At 39.8% G+C, this 15,904-nt stretch overlaps 2 protein-coding genes across 2 annotated transcripts; both read left to right on the plus strand.

Annotated features, from left to right (window-relative positions):
- Positions 1-19: 19 nt before the first annotated feature.
- LOC112558159 (serine-rich adhesin for platelets-like) lies at positions 20-9,973 on the plus strand. The gene is made up of 8 exons (XM_025228426.1): positions 20-316; positions 2,335-2,368; positions 2,968-3,056; positions 3,240-3,368; positions 3,777-3,893; positions 4,955-5,039; positions 5,556-5,760; positions 6,817-9,973. Exons 1-8 carry the CDS (start codon positions 174-176, stop codon positions 9,936-9,938), a joined length of 3,924 nt encoding a protein of 1,307 aa, XP_025084211.1. The 5' UTR covers positions 20-173; the 3' UTR covers positions 9,939-9,973.
- Positions 9,974-11,114: 1,141 nt separating this feature from the next.
- On the plus strand, positions 11,115-13,286 carry LOC112555276 (flocculation protein FLO11-like). The gene has a single exon (XM_025223611.1). The coding sequence runs from the start codon at positions 11,115-11,117 to the stop codon at positions 13,284-13,286; it is 2,172 nt and encodes a 723-aa protein (XP_025079396.1).
- The last annotated feature ends 2,618 nt before the right edge of the window (positions 13,287-15,904 follow it).

Consider the following 15,904-nt stretch of genomic DNA (forward strand, 5'->3'; position numbering starts at 1 on the left):
TACATTGTTTAGTAGGTAATGTCCGCATGTGCTTTTGTTTAGGTCTGCTAGTGGGGAATTTTTGTATTTCCAACTACAATTTGGATTTAGTCCACATCATCAATACTTGATGACGATGTAGCAGTCAATGTTGTAACAAGTTACCACACTAGGGAGTTGATCTATCGTAAAGGATGCAGAAAAATGAATTTTGTGCATCCAAATTTTCGGAAATTGATAACATGGAGAAGACGCCGAATGCATCGACTTGTAATCCGAAAGGATTATCGAGAGGACAGCTTAGCAACATCGAAGATGGATTAGAATTATCCGTCAGGTATCGTATTTAATCATTCTACTATTTCTTTAAGGAAACTTACTTGTCTTTAGTGTAATAAAGCCGACCAGATTTTCTAACGTTTGAGTAGTCGATGACGTGATGGGAGTCTGGCATTTAAAATCATCCGCGAAACGTCTGTGAGATAATGCTGCGATCAAAATGGCATTGTTCTTTTATAAAATCATTGTTTGTTACTCAGGGCCATTGTTTTAGTCTTGTTTTTCTCTTAAAGTTGAAATTATTTCTGTCGAATATTAATTTGTCAAAAACTTAGTCGATAAACAGTGCAGAGTTGTCTCCCTTCCTGTCTGTCTCGTGCCCCGATACAAGTGACCTCAGACGATGTGAGTGTCTGTCATCTAGAGAAGTGCATTGAATGAGTTCAGTTGTTATTAAATGCAGTGATCTGTTATAATACTATTAAGACATTTGCAAAATAATTCTATTGTTTTTGTTACTTGAGCAGTGTTTCAAAAGGTCTGAAAACCATGTTATGGATCAGCTACCTAAAGATTTGACAATAGATACAGACATAGAAATATCATTTTAGAATTGACTGGGATATAAGTCATAATTTGTGATCAGGTATTTAAAAAAAGTTTACAATTTATTAGCTGTTTTAACTGTGATAAGATAATTATTATTTGTGATAGTATGTGAAATTGTCATTGTTGACGTGAATAATTTTAATGCTTTGTTCAGTATTACACAGGGACACTATTAGCACAAGTATGATTACCACAAATAAATTCATATGCTACAGCTTCATAAAAGTAATACTGCATATTTTGCTTAATATCTTATATATAAACTAATAGATAAATGTACATAAAATGTTATTTTATAATACACATAGATTTTTTTTTTTTAACGTGTTGGCATCTGGTTTTACAAAGTATTTAGTTAGTGCCTTAGTGTCACAAAAACACTGTCATGTCTTTATGTTCATCTGCTACATTTTTAATAATTTTTAAATGAAAAAGAACAGCACGATGATGACGTGCAATGCATTTTGGGGATATCTGTGATGTTTGCAGACAGCTTGGTTGTTGATATGATAGCTGTAACATTTTCTTGCAGTAGGTGTCAGTTCTTAAAATCACAGTAAAGACATGGCTAAAACAAAATAAAATAGCTTAAGATTCTTATCATTTTACACAGAATGAAACATCATAAGTTGAAAAAAAAGTCAAGTGCCGGTGCATTGTCTAGTCTTTTAGATACCCAATAGGTAGATCATGGACTGATTTATTTCACTTTGCTGTCATCAGTATAACCCACAAGTACAAGAAAACTAGCATTAATTAAATTTATGATCATTATCAGCAGTCTATGCTTCAAAGCTTGAATACTCTAACCCTAAAACAAAGAAAGAAGGCTATCCTTATTAAGTATTTCATTTGGTGCTTCAAACCAGAGCAAAGAAAACATCCACTCTCAGGATATATGTACAAACCCACACATACAAAAGGTGGTCTGATAACTTCTCAGGCTGTTTCCCTATAAACTACAACAACAACAACAACAACCTACCTTCTTCACTGTAATTATAACCACCATCACTGCATTTAAGTGTTTTGGTTTTTTATAGCTAATTTTGTCATATTCCAGATATTTAATGTTTATTTTGATTATGTGCTGTAAAATATGCTGCATACTAAGTTTGATATTGCACTATAAAACCTTTATTAATTATTATAACTATGGAGTCCAAAGAGGAATTTCACAATCTTACATATATTGAAGCCAGAAGTAGGTTCAGTTTTGTTTCCTTGGTGAATCTAGTTCAGCTGTCAGCTCCCCTCTTTCTTTGTTGTTGCTACTTTCTCTATACTTAAATTGAAATTATTTATTTAAAAAAAATCGTACTGTAGTTTTATGTAGATTATTGCAACAGTTGCTTTGTGGTTGAAATTTTGTAATTAGTAGCACATCTCACTTTTGAGTTTTCTTTCTCATTGTCTTTAAGCAACAACAGTTAACATTATACTAATATCTCTGTATGATTGTTACAGTGATCAAGCAAAGGAAAGAATATCAACTATTTTGGTAAGTACACTTTTAGTACTTACTAATCCTCAAAATTGCAGAGCAGGGGTGGGTGAACTCACTTGCATTTACGAAAAGGTCCACACTGCATTGTCCGTGACATCACAAGTGTAGGCTTACTGTTAAACTCAGTTTTTCCTTTTGGTTAGACACATATGAAAAGATATCAAAACCTACGCAAAGAAATTTTCTGAGAAAGTCTAAAATGTAAGCAATGAAAGCACAAAAAATTGTTGGAGGTCTCATTGCCTATCATATGTCATTAAAACAGAATTAAACAGCAAAATGTTATATTTTATCATTGTTATCAGATGTTAGCGACAGGTTTGAATGCCTAAAAATACTGCTAACATTATTAGTAATAAAGAGGGTGGGGGTAGGGAGGAGGAGTTGAAGAGTTGGGAGAGATGTCAGTATCATAGACTATTTCATAGACTCTTATAAGATTTTTATATTTGTTTGTAAGTTATATTAAAAATAATACAACGCTGTAGAACTGTACATCATATAAGTATGGGATTTTTGTTTTATCATTTCAAACTGTAATTGTCAACTTCAGAGATTATTGCTAAATGCTTCTGCTGCTTTGATGGGTGCAGGAAAATATTGAAAGCCTATCAGACGTTGAGAAGCTGCTTCTGTACCTTAAACTACCCACAGGCTCGGTATCTGAAGATGCACAACGACAGTAAGTCTTTCATGTCTCTATGATATGTGTGCAAAGTTGCGTTTACATGTGCACATACAAAAAAAAAGCAATTACATCTTTATAAAGAAAATGTGATTTCTTACAAATATTTAGTTAATCATAATTAATCATGGCTGAAAAGGTAATCATTGCATTGGTTGTGGCTCTTTTTTAATCCATCAGAACACCAACATCATTTTTGCATGCTTCAAACCGCCTGGAGCAAGCACAGGCATTCACATGGATTCGCAGTCATTTGGAGGAGGATAATCAGATTTGTGTACCAAAGCATGAAATTTATGATGATTACAGGTAATTATAGAAAGTTCATGCAATTGGTTTTTATTATATTTAGAGGAAAGAATAGTAAAACATTAAAGACATCATTAGTGATTTATGCAGTTAAGTTTGTTTATTCATTATTACTCCTCGTGGAGCATAGGGCTTTATGCAGTTAAGAGTTACATTTTTTAAACAGGGAATCTGTCTTTATTTGTTTCATTCTTTGATAAAGAGAATAGGGGATACAAGCCTAAATTATATAACTCAACAGTCATTATTGCAGTACATAATTTGTTAGTTGCACATGCTTTAATTTTGTCAAGAAGATAAAATTAGAAACTTGTGTATTGTGTGTTACTGTATGTCTTCTTGAGACAACAAGAGAAAATTAGAAATGTACTGTTTACAAGTGCACCACATTTTATGCCATTTTTATAGAGCCTACTGTGAAAGTCATGAACTGAAGCCATTGTGTCCAGCTGATTTTGGCAAGGTACTAAAATGTATCTTCCCCAATGTCAAACCGCGGCGACTTGGTCAACGAGGACAGTCCAGATATCCTTTACATTGAATTTCTGGCATTATTTGAGCTAGTCACTATTTACTGTATCATTTGTTTTGGAGGTACAGAGCATTTTTAAGCTCGTATTTTGAAGGCAGAAATAAGGAGCTTTATATCATGAGGAGCTAGGAAGACATTGTCAAAAGGCTACAGCCATGTAGGTTTTGAGCGTATGGGGCACCATGGAGAACCTAGAAAGAATATTTCTCTTATCACAGATGAAAAGATTGGTTTAAAAGGCATCATTCTGGGGATGACAAAGAAAGATTTAGTAGGCTTCAAAGTTCTACTGATGGAAATGGTGGTAGTGTATTTCATTAAAAACAAAGACAGTGGTGGGCTGGGGAAAGCAGAAATAACTATTGAGGAAGTTAGCTGTTAAAAAAATGAGAGTAATAGATTTGTTTGAAAGTATTATTATTTGCGAATTGCTCAGGATTTCTTGTGGGTTTTTTTCCTTTGTTTGTTTTTTGCTGCTGCTTGCATATACATCCCTTTCCATATTTGGTAATTTGTTTTCATGCTTGCTAAATGACTTTCATTGTAGTTAAAAGGAATAAAGTGAGACTTGAGGGATGTTGAGTAGATCCTTAGGGACAGGTTTGAAGCATAGGGAGACTAAAGAGAAAGACCTTAACAGGACACATTGTCAAATATGTGACTATGACAAAATTATTAGGACATCATTGTAAACATTTGCCTGTCACTTGTTTGATAATGTTTTTGATCCATAAAGCCCTACACTCAGAGGAAAAAGGAAAAAATAATGACTTTATTCTTAACTTTTATAACTTTTTACATTTATCACACACAGACAAGAGATTCTGAAGTAGACTGTGGTTTCTGCCTCGTTTCTCATTATTTCACCTTCCAAACATATCAGGATTGCATTCAGAAACAGCTAAATGTACTTTGTAAGACTATAAACTTTCTGTATTTACTGTTGTTTACTTATCACCTATTAAATGGGATGTGGGTAGCATGCATATTTTATATAAGACTCGTACAAGGACATGTTCTTCTGGTATTCACTTTTCTTCCTTAACATGGGTACATACTGCTACAGCGGACTCAGGAAAAAATTGGACATTCAGCCTCCATCTTTGCCAGAACTCGAGATAAGTCCCAAAAAATTAAAGGTAGCTTCATTTGAAGATATCTTGTTCTTTATTACTATATTTACATTAGTTTATTTCTTTCATCATTGTTTTGAAAGTTGCTGTAGTGAATTGATATATTAGGCTTTAAAAATAAAAATAACATTTACTGTAGATTCATTAGAATTGGCTTAGAACATATTCTATTTTCTATTCATCTGGAAGTGTAATATAGAAGACATGACATATTGGAGTTCTAAATTCTGTCTTGCAAGGTGTAATGTGTATCTGAATTCTCTTAATTAACTGGTAACAACTTTGTGAGTTATGTCTGTTGTTTGTAAGAGACAATGGCTGTGATTATTATTTGTTATATCCTGGCTTAGTATTTTGTTATTATTTGTGAATGATGGATTTGAAAAGGTCAACACACTTTACAATTTATAATGAACAAGTGAAAAGCCCATCATTGACAAATGTCAGCATATTGTGAGAAAAAGAGCTATTTTTATTTGTTTCTTCTTGCTTCTAAGTAATTTTTACCTTTTTTTCTTTCAGACAGAGGATCTGCAGGAAAGTGAAATGTTCTCGGCATCATGTCAGTTGGTCTGTGAGTGGGCTGGCAAACTGCTGTCTCGAGGGTTCACCAATCTACGGGAGTTGTCAGAGTATCTGGTTGGAAACCTTTATGTCAACAGCAAGTCAACTGCTGCCTTTACTGTTTTAGCAGCTATGCAAGAAGCAGGACTTCAAAACTCACGTGGTTAGGGAATTCTAAAAGTTATTGCTGGCTGTATATGTAGGGCTGATTATTGTGTATATAGTTCCTGTTTGCATGTAGAAGCTGGTAGTTCCTCGCTTTCTTTTTCTAGGCTTTCCACTTAAAATATCAGTACGACTAGTACCTACCTTTTAATACTGAAAAATCAAATGTGTTTTATTAAGATGTTATGTATACACCAGATAGGGTCAGGTTACCCAGTAGTGTTACAAAAATTAAAAACCTATTTTCTAACAATCATTAAAAGTTTCAATGCTGAAAAGAATAGAAAGAAGAAGAATTTAACCAAGTGACAGCACAAAAGGACATGCCATATGCCTTACACCACTAACGCATATTCATCACTCTATATACATATGTGCATACAAAGTCAAGAAAATGCATCCAGTTATGAATATGAAGGTCTCATGCTACGTTTGGTTCTTTCAAACAACAAATAAGAAATAACAATACAATCAGGCCCATCACTATGTCACCATTTCTGCCTGATGCCATCTACAGAGATTGGACTATGCAGGTAGGCATGACACCCACTCTTCTGTCTGAGGAGAGTGAACAGACTAAACTTTGAGAGATCCCTTTAGTACATAGCAGCAGACCTTGCCTTTTGACACAAGTGAGATGTGCAAGAAGATGATGACTTCTTTTGGCAGGGGACCCTACAGATCCAAAATGGAATCAAGTCTGAAATCCAGACATAGATCATCAAAGTGACTGAACATAGACATAACACCTAAGGAAAACTGCTATAAACTGAAACTATATACTCCTCCTATCCCATCAGCTGATTGCCAGTTCTTCTTTGTTGTATACTTAGTCATGTTGAGGATTTTTAAATGACAGCATGCAAGCCTTAATGATCAGGGTATTGTGGTATGCTCAAGTTTAAAAGATCATTTAAAGATGCAAAAAAAGAAATGTAAATTCCTGCTAAGAATTAGGGTTTTTCTATTGTGTAGATCTGAAGTATTAACACAGTCACTTGTAAGTTTGTATTTAATGGTGATAGTAACCATGTTACATTACTGTGCTTTTCAGTTCCTGTTTCTCCACTTTTCACTTGTTCATCGGGGGGTGATAAGCACAGAGAAACACAATTGCAGCTGCAACGCAAGCTTCAGGAGCGAGAATTACTGAAGGAACAGAAAAAGAAACTGCAGCAACAACGTACAGAGATTGAACAAGAGCACATCCGCAGCACCAGCAGAGGTCCATCTGCTACACCCACAAAGTCGCCTCTGCCTCGCTCATTCAGCAAAACTCCTACACCAATAAAGTCTCCTGTTTTGCGACCCCCATCGTCACTTTCGCTCAAATCTCCAGGACCCCAGCTGGTCGCATTCCGACAGACACCCACCCCAACCAACATGCTGCCAAATGCCTCCAAGTGTACGGCAAGGAACATTACCAAACTTCTGCAGTCACCTGTCCTCTGTGGTAAGAATGCTTCACATTCCCAGGACATCAAAACTAATCCAGAAGCTGTTGAAGTGACATCAGCTTCCCAACAATCAGATGATGCAGCCATTCTTGTTTCCATGGCATCATCTGTTGCCCAGGCAGGATCCATTACATCAGTGTCTTCATCATTCTTATCATCATCGTCATCAGCATCAGCAGCAGCCAGTGCCAAATCTACCCTATCTGGAATTAGTCATATGCAAGTTGAAGGTGGTTCTGGAGAATCTTCTCTTCAAGAAAAGAGTTCTCAGCCTGCTGTTCTGGTCCCTTCAGTAAATGGCATGAACATTCTTAGCGGTGGGAGACAGTTTATCATTTCTGGCAATCAAGGATTGCTTCTAGATGATTCCATGAAGAATGGTTTGCACTTAGTGCAGAAACCTGTGGTAGTCAGTGCTGGGATTCCTAATTCACCCAATTTACCATTGTCATCTGCCCAGCAACTGCAGACAGTGCCTGTTGTCAGCGTTAGCAGCTCTGCACCCAGTTTGAACAGCAGAAAATTACTCCCTTTCTCAGCAACCAGCATGGAAAGTTTGCAAGTTGGACAGAGCATCACTATTCTATCCAAAAGCAAAGAAAATGTGTCTAGTGAAAACACTTGCAGTGAAATGGAGTCCATCACAGCTGCAGACGTGGATAGGTGCCGTGTGGATAATGCAAACTTCATTCCAGGGAACCTTTCATCGCGCAGTGCTTTTGTGCCCGTCTCCAACCAGAAGCTAACTATTACATTAGCAACCCCTAGTATAGGTCACACGCCGCAAACATCAGATAGCAGTGGTGATGAGGCACCTTTGCCTATGGACCAGTCTGACATAGTGGGTCACAGTGGAGGGTTTGAGCCTCATGCCCTTGACTCGAGGCCTGTGGAACGACCTTCTAATGCCACCACTGTGTCTTTTTCAGAAGCCAGTCTTTCTGTTCAGCCTCACACCACTTTATCAGCATCTTCATTGCAATCAACACAGAAGAAAGTAAAGAATCGTTTTACACCTATTCGACCAAAAGCACCACAGACTGTGACCACTTTTCAGAAAGATCAGAAAACACCAGAAAAGGACAGCCGCCCAGTTTCAGCCTTGCTGAAAGAGAAGCGGGCTCGAGAGGCCCAGGAAATCTTGGCTCACATTGCATCTTCGGTGCAAGGCCAGGCTAATTCTAGCAAGGGCTTTCCAGCTAGTCTATCATTGCCAGCAGAAGTTCTTGGGATTTCTTCAGACAAAGCATCTGGTCAGAATGATGTGGTGATCTTTTTGACATCGCCATCAACAGGCAGTGCCAATTTCTTAGCAAGTTCTCGGGACGTCCATATTTCTGGGGAGGAGAAAGCCATCCATGAGCATGACAAGTCTGGAGTGGTTACAATCAACATGTCAGATTTCCAGATTGCCAACCCTAACTTTATCCACAGTAAAGATACTCAACAAACCACGCTAGGCCAGTGTCATGCTACAGAGCATGCATTACACATGGCAAGCCAGCAGGTGCATGATATGCCTGCAATCAGTATTTTTCCAGCTGAACTTCAAGCAGTTTGTGGCAGCCAGGAAATCCCATCTGGAAAAATTCGGGTGGATAGTGGCTGTGTGGACGCTTCTGACTCTTCTGAGATGGGAAATACCACTGATGAGGAAGTCACTTTGCACATGGACAGTGGAAATGCCACCAGCATAGGGCTTGTGTCAGATAACAGAGGTAGAGACACACCTTGCAGGAAGCGGAAGTCAAGTGGGCAGGAAAGCGCTAGTCAGACAAACAAACGCCTTAACTCTTCAAGTAAGAAGAATGATGCTGTGGAAGATGATGATGTGTTCATTGTCGAGCCCAGTGTCAGTATTCAGCCTCATCTTGGTGTTGGCATTGTTTGTGAAGAAGATGGTGGTAAACAGCTGTTAAACAGAAATATAGCAAGTATACTCTCTAGGAGGGTAGGTTTGACATCACCTATTCGCTGCCTTCAGACTTCTCCAGTGGTGATGCAAGTGCAAACAGAAGAGTCAGCACTGATGTGCCGGAGTACTGGAATAGGAACAGATGATGTAACATATTCCTCTGTTGCATTGCTGGCTTCGTCTGAGTTTCCTGGACAAGTTGGGACTAAGCTTAGTGTTGAGAGTCTTGAAAGTGATGCTCTCCTAGACAGTGGGCTGCTGCCCACTGGACGTGAGCTTGTTAGCAGTTCAACTTCTCAGCAGCCAGCAGTGCATATAGGACAGAAAGCATCTGTGGGTATAAGCACAAAGAAACTGAGGGCTGCTCAGCAGGATCTCTTGCAGCAGAAACCACAACTTGATGCACGGGTCAGTTCATACTTTAGTAAGGGCTGTGGTAGCCAGTTAACAGCACAGACTATAGGCCAGGTTTCCAACTTTCTTTTTTCCTCTGTGACTGATTCCACTACCACCACCACCACAGCTGGACAGGATGAACTGACAAGTGTAAGTCGAGCTGGTCCTGGTTTGCTGGAAACCATGTTCAGGCATTCATCAGATTTCTTAAGTCTTAAGAATATTTCTTCAAGCACTTCTATTAAAATACCTGACCAGATATCATTGCCAGAAGTGCAGCAAACCAGGTCTGTACAGAGCATTAGTATGCATGGTGACGCCTTTAATGAGGATTTTCAAGGAAATAGTTCACAACTGTTTGAGGCAGGTTTGATTGGAAATCAAGAACATGCATCTGGAAAAAGGTGAAAGTGATCAGTAGTGCTCAAGAATGCAGAACAACTCAAACATCAGTGTCATCTGTGACATCCACGATGCATGACAGGCAGCAGGTGGCATCATTAGCCCCTGTGACAGTCAAGTCCTCTCCTTCTCCCCTCACTGTCACTAATTCAAACATATCAAATCCTAGAATGCAATCTTTCGTGCCAAAAACCACAGTGCTGGACACAATTAAAGCCTCACCAGCTCAGCCAATAAACCTCTTGGCTTTGCTAAAGAGCCCAGCGCTCTCAGCTGTTAACAAACCAGTTCTGGTTCTCGCTTAGCCCTTTCTAGTAAGAAGGATTTGCCTAGCACATCCCGGTCGTCCACCTTGCCACCAGCAATGCAGACTGTCACCCAAAAGCAAGTCAAATCAGAGCCAGTTGATGTCATAGAATCTGACCAGTTTTTGAGTCCATCTACTCCTCAAGAAGAAAATGAGAGTGTCACGGCACAACTGAACTCACAATTCTTGTCAGGAGGTTTACTGATTCAAATGGAAGGGCCATCCTTGGGCTCCAATGTATTTGGCAAAATGGTGCTGCCATCAGATGTGGGTTTTAGGGAAGAGATGACTTCATCTGTTGTTGACCAGCTGGTTGGTTTTTTGGAGCCTGCATCACAGTTGAGAGAAGAATCATCAGTCACATCATCAGAACAAGAAGGTGAGCTACCAGCTGATGTGGCTGAGTTTGTGGCTGAAGCCATGACAGCACAAGAGCTCAAGCTTCAGCACCAGTCAGGTGTGGCAGGTGCTGGTTACTTGCAGTCTTTTTTGTATTCACAAGATCCCTTTCTGGCAAGCCCAAGAAGCTCTGCACATGCTGAGAACAGTGTGCGGGCAGATGGCAGCTCCATCAGTGACCTGAATCCTGCAGGTACAGGACCCAGAGACAACTTTACCATTCCTTCAAACCCAGCACCAAAACAGCGTTTAAGTGAGAGCAGTTCAGCAGCATCTAAGAAGTATCCTCCTGTACAACGAAGTGCTTCCCTCCCAGTGTTTGTTCCACCTGCACTGAGTACAGGCTCCAGTTCTGCTTGCCTGGCACATGATGTTCCATCACCCCATCTCCATGTCCTGCCAACCCAAGAGTGTCAACACCAATGTTGGCATCATCTTCCTCTTCTGGTGTAATCCCAGCAAAGCGACAGAGGCAGATGACTTCAGGAGAAAGAGGAGGCAGCCAGACTTCTTCTGATGCTGGCTATCACAGTTATGATAGTCCAAAGTCAGCCAGCATACATCCTGCTACCCCTGTACAGGACCACACGGTAGCTCCAGCACATAAACGCAGTGGTCCAGACATACAGTCAGTGCCCCAGGGTTCTCCTATGGCACCTAACAGACTTAGCTCAGCCTCAACATCAAGTTCTGCTGCAGGATGCAGCCCTGTGGACCAGTCCATAGGATCTCCCAATGCATTCATGCCGATCCAGGGGTCTGCTTTAATTACAAGGCTTGGAAGCCTTGGGCAACCTCAACACTATATAGAACCAATTCGCCCTGTAGTAACTGTGGCAACTGCTGCTCCTTCTGGACACAGCACAGAGAGCTGTAGCATCACTATCAGTACAAGCAGACATGGGTCACGTAGGAATCGAACAGTTGTGGCACCTGGGCCAGAGGAGAACATTGAGATGGCTGTTTTGTCAAGTTATCATGTCACATCTACTCCCTCCACCTCTGATGTTTCAGGGGATACAGGCCCCTTGAGTGTGAGATCAGTTTCCTCAGATCCAGGTGTGTCAGGCGATGGTCAAACGGCTGCTCGTATGGTGTGCATTAGCCCCCGTCCTGGCACTACACCCTATTCAGCACCGTCACCAGCCACACCTCAGGCTGGCAATGCCCCGGGCATCAGTCCAGGTCCTAGTCCAACACCTCCACACACCAGCAGCACATGCAGTACTGCTTCTGCAGCAGCTACATCACGGAGCTCCAGTCATGGCGTCCTGCAGAAGTTGCTGTCTACTCGGGGCGTGCCATCATCTTATCCTGAAAGTGTGCAGCAGAGGCTTTTAGCAAGTGCTCAATTGGCTGGCAGCCAAATTGTAGGAGGTTCTTCAGACCAGAAGGGTCAGAGTGCAGCTGCAGGTCAGAGTTCAGCAGGAAGTGTGATTGAGCAGCATGCTGGACAGTTTATGGTGCCGCTAGTCAGTGCTGAAGATATCAAGCCCTCAGCACGCTCTGTTGTGCACTACATTCCAGCTACTGGTGGTGTTGGAGGCACCAGCGAAAGGACCAGTCGGAGGATAGCCATCTTAAAAAGGGATTCATCCAAATCAAGTGCAAAGGCCTCTGTAAGTGCACCTAAGGCCACAGCAGAAACAGTTTTGAAAGGGAGCAATACAGGTTCATCTGAATCTTCCACAACACCTGAAGCACCCTTGGAATACCCTTTCTCTTACAAACTTGCTTTGCTTCGGCAGCAGAGTATGGCCCAGCCTCCCAAAGACTTGCCACCAGCTCCCACAGGAACAACTTCCAGGACAGGGTCTACTGGTTCCCGTTCAAACAACAAGCCACAAGCATCTGCTTCAGCAACACTTGCAGCAAGCTTGGCCAACCTGCAAAAGCAGGTGCCCGTTCCAAACAGTCCATCTCAAGATATCAAAAGTGCTGGGTCTCTTAGCAGTGTTTCTGAAAGCCAGCAAACCAAACGATCAACTGGCATGTCAAACCTTGCAGTGCAAGTCTCTTCTCCACACACACCTATACCGGCCTCAGCAACAACTCCTCCAATACCACATCAACAGCAGATCAATGTTCCCTTACGACTTTCTATGAGCACCCAGTCCACTGGAGATGTTTTCTTCGGTGTGCCAGTTCCATCACCATCACAACGGCTCAACCCATTCAGTCCACCACAGCCATCACCTTCATCCTCATCTTCCACGCCACCATCATCAGCATCGTCGTCCTCATCTTTGACAACATCGACCAACTCCCTTGGTGCCTTGTATCTTCCTTTTAATCTCCCAGATATGAACTACATGGGAAACGCACCAAATATTGACCTGAGCCAGTTAATGCCAAACAAAACACCAGCAGCAAACATCTTGGTGCCACCTCAGCCTTCGGCCAGCTCCAGTCTCAACATAGCTGGCTTTGAAGATGAACTTCAGTCCACGCTTGACATTTTGCGTAACATCGATGGACACTACTTCAACCAGGAAGTGGAGGCAGATGTGGTGGAGAATGAAAACACCATGATGATAATTCAGAGTGTTTTTGGTGACTTGTCGCAAGAGCATGATGCTCAGACTGGGGGAGACGAGGAGGATATGGAGCAGGATAACAAGGGCGAGTCCAGGCTCAAAGAAACTTAAGGCTCCCCGTCCCATTTGTGTTCACAAATTAGGCTGTGGGTGTGAGAGAGAGTGAGAGAGAGAGCAGGGGATAGAAACCGCACATTCAAAATGTAAATGAAGCATGTGTTTACTTTCATTGAAGATTCCAGCCAAATGTCCATTTTGTAGTTTATATGTGCCACCCTAGGTGTCACTTTCACCCGTTCATATTAGTAGACGTCAAATAGCATGTTGTTGGTTTGTTATCTGGTTTTGCTGTAACTGGTTTGCAATGGTTTTTGTTATAATGTTCACTATGTTGACTGCTTTTTTCGTTATCATCTACTATTTTTGTATATTTATTCTATCTTTACTAATTTTATTTAGTTTACCCACTTCTGTAAACATGCACCTTTTACTGTTAGTAACATTTGAATTTTTATGTGCATATCTAGAAGTGGAGAAATGCAAATAGCAAATAATATTTTTGTGATGTTTGGACTTGACAAACAGATATTGCTGTCACCAAAGGAAAGCCATAGACACTGTTCAGGCAACATGCCATACGATGGCAGCAACCATGATCAATAGGGCAGGACCTTTTAGTGCATGTGCTCATTTCTCCATCAGTCCCAGCAGATGCTTGCTACATCATGACAGAATTGCTGTTTGCGTAAAGCTTAGGTTGCTGTAATTACAGTTATTTTCTCCCAGCTACTGATGAACTCTTTCAACCAATCAGTTGAAGGATTTGCATTTTCTGCATACTGCTTCTGGCAACATTTAATTTGTGTAGGGCTCTTTTATGAGCTTGAGATTGTGATGCTTTTCTTGCTGTGCAGCTATTTTCAACAAAGGGGCAAAATTGTTGGTTGAGCTTACAACATATCACCTTAGGTTACTGAAGAAAAACTATGAAATTTTACCTTCATCAGTCTTCACCTCAAATCACAGGTGAGCAACAGAGCATCATACAGTGTTCAGAAAGTCTGTATTGAAAGCTTTGAAAGTTACTGTAGTGGATGACTCATTACATCAACTCTCTGCCAGATGCTGCTTTGATTTATTTCGTTGTTTTGTTTCCTTCCTCCTCGGGTAAAAATAGAAAAGTTTGATAGCTATGTTAAAATAGTGTTCAATATAGTTTGCTAGTTTTCCTAGTGCAGTGGTTCTCAAAGTGTGGTCTGCAGACCACTTATGGGCCACACGCATAAGTCAGTTGGTCCTTGGGTGACATTCTGTCAGCAAAGTGATGTTTCAATCGCCAGATACGCTGATTAGTCCAGTATTGATTTCACACGAGTTTTAATTGTATCGATGCCTAACTTTTCCTTCACATAAAACGCTCGCTTACCAAGTCCTTATCTGCATTTCCTTATTTTTAATTTTTATATGTACTTTGCAAAGTATTTAATTTTATGTAAACCTATTACTATACTACTGTCACAAAAGTACATTTAGTTTTGAATTGTAATGAAACAAATGCAGCAGTTTAAATTTGAAATTCACGCTACAGAGTGATTTTAGGCTTGGTGGTCTGCCAGTTTTTTTAACTTTAGTAAAGTGGTCTGGGGTCCGAAATACTTTGAGAACCACTGTCCTAGTGCATATGAGATGCAGTTTAATAAGGATTAGTACTCGCAGCATCCGTAAGCTCATAAAAAAAGGATCCAATGTGTGCCATTAAGAGAACTGTATATTTGTCCAAATGTATGAAAGGTCTTGAGTGGAATGTTGCTGGATTTATGTGACTTCTGCTCTTTTGGAACATATAGTTTATGGTGTTTTTATTACAGCTTTAGTTCATTTAGCTATCATACTTCAATTATGTTGGGAATATCCCAGTAGTATTAGCAGTATATTGGTAGTTCAGCATTTCGCTGTACTAACTGGCTTTCTACTTTTAGTAAACTTGTATAGTTTATTGGGTTTTTTTTTTTAAAGATATTTGGTGTGTAAAAGAAAATGATGTTTTACCTTGCAAAAGTTGTGAACAACTAAGCATTTGATCTTGCTAATCTAGAACAATGACAAGAATTTTAGAGAATAGAAAAATATTTATAGTGTGCTGTCAGAGATATTTAATTCATGTTTTGAAGTGCATGTATTGTACTAGAAGAAGTAATTTGCTAAGGAAACTGTCATTTTCTGACAATAATAGAATCTCATTCTTTTTTGAACTGCAGTTTTGAATTTTTTTATACTTTCATGCCTAATATGATGAACTTAAGTGCTTAAGAAAGAAGTACAATCAAACCTAGCTGAGTCCTTTCATCTGATTCTTTTGCAACTTTTTTGTTTTGGTAGGCTGGAGGGAGGGAGGGAGTAACATCCTGACTTCCTATTCAAACTGGTATCTACTTTTATAACAAATTGACTAAAATTTGACCAGGAAGACTGAATTTACCACCCAGTTAGATGAGCTGAAATGCATATCTGTGTGACTAAATAATATGTAGATAATAATATTCTAAATATCTTTTGCATACTAGATCAATATTTGCCTTTATCCACATCATCTTCTCACTTTTCAGTGAATAGCAAACTCCTAACTATTTTAGTGACTAATTAAAAGCTATTATTATTTTATATAATACTGACATCATTGAGGGATTGATATGTAAAAGTTGTAACATTTAAATGTTATTTAGGGAAAA

Source organism: Pomacea canaliculata, linkage group LG2, assembly GCF_003073045.1.
Source record: "Pomacea canaliculata isolate SZHN2017 linkage group LG2, ASM307304v1, whole genome shotgun sequence".
NCBI lineage: Eukaryota > Metazoa > Mollusca > Gastropoda > Architaenioglossa > Ampullariidae > Pomacea > Pomacea canaliculata.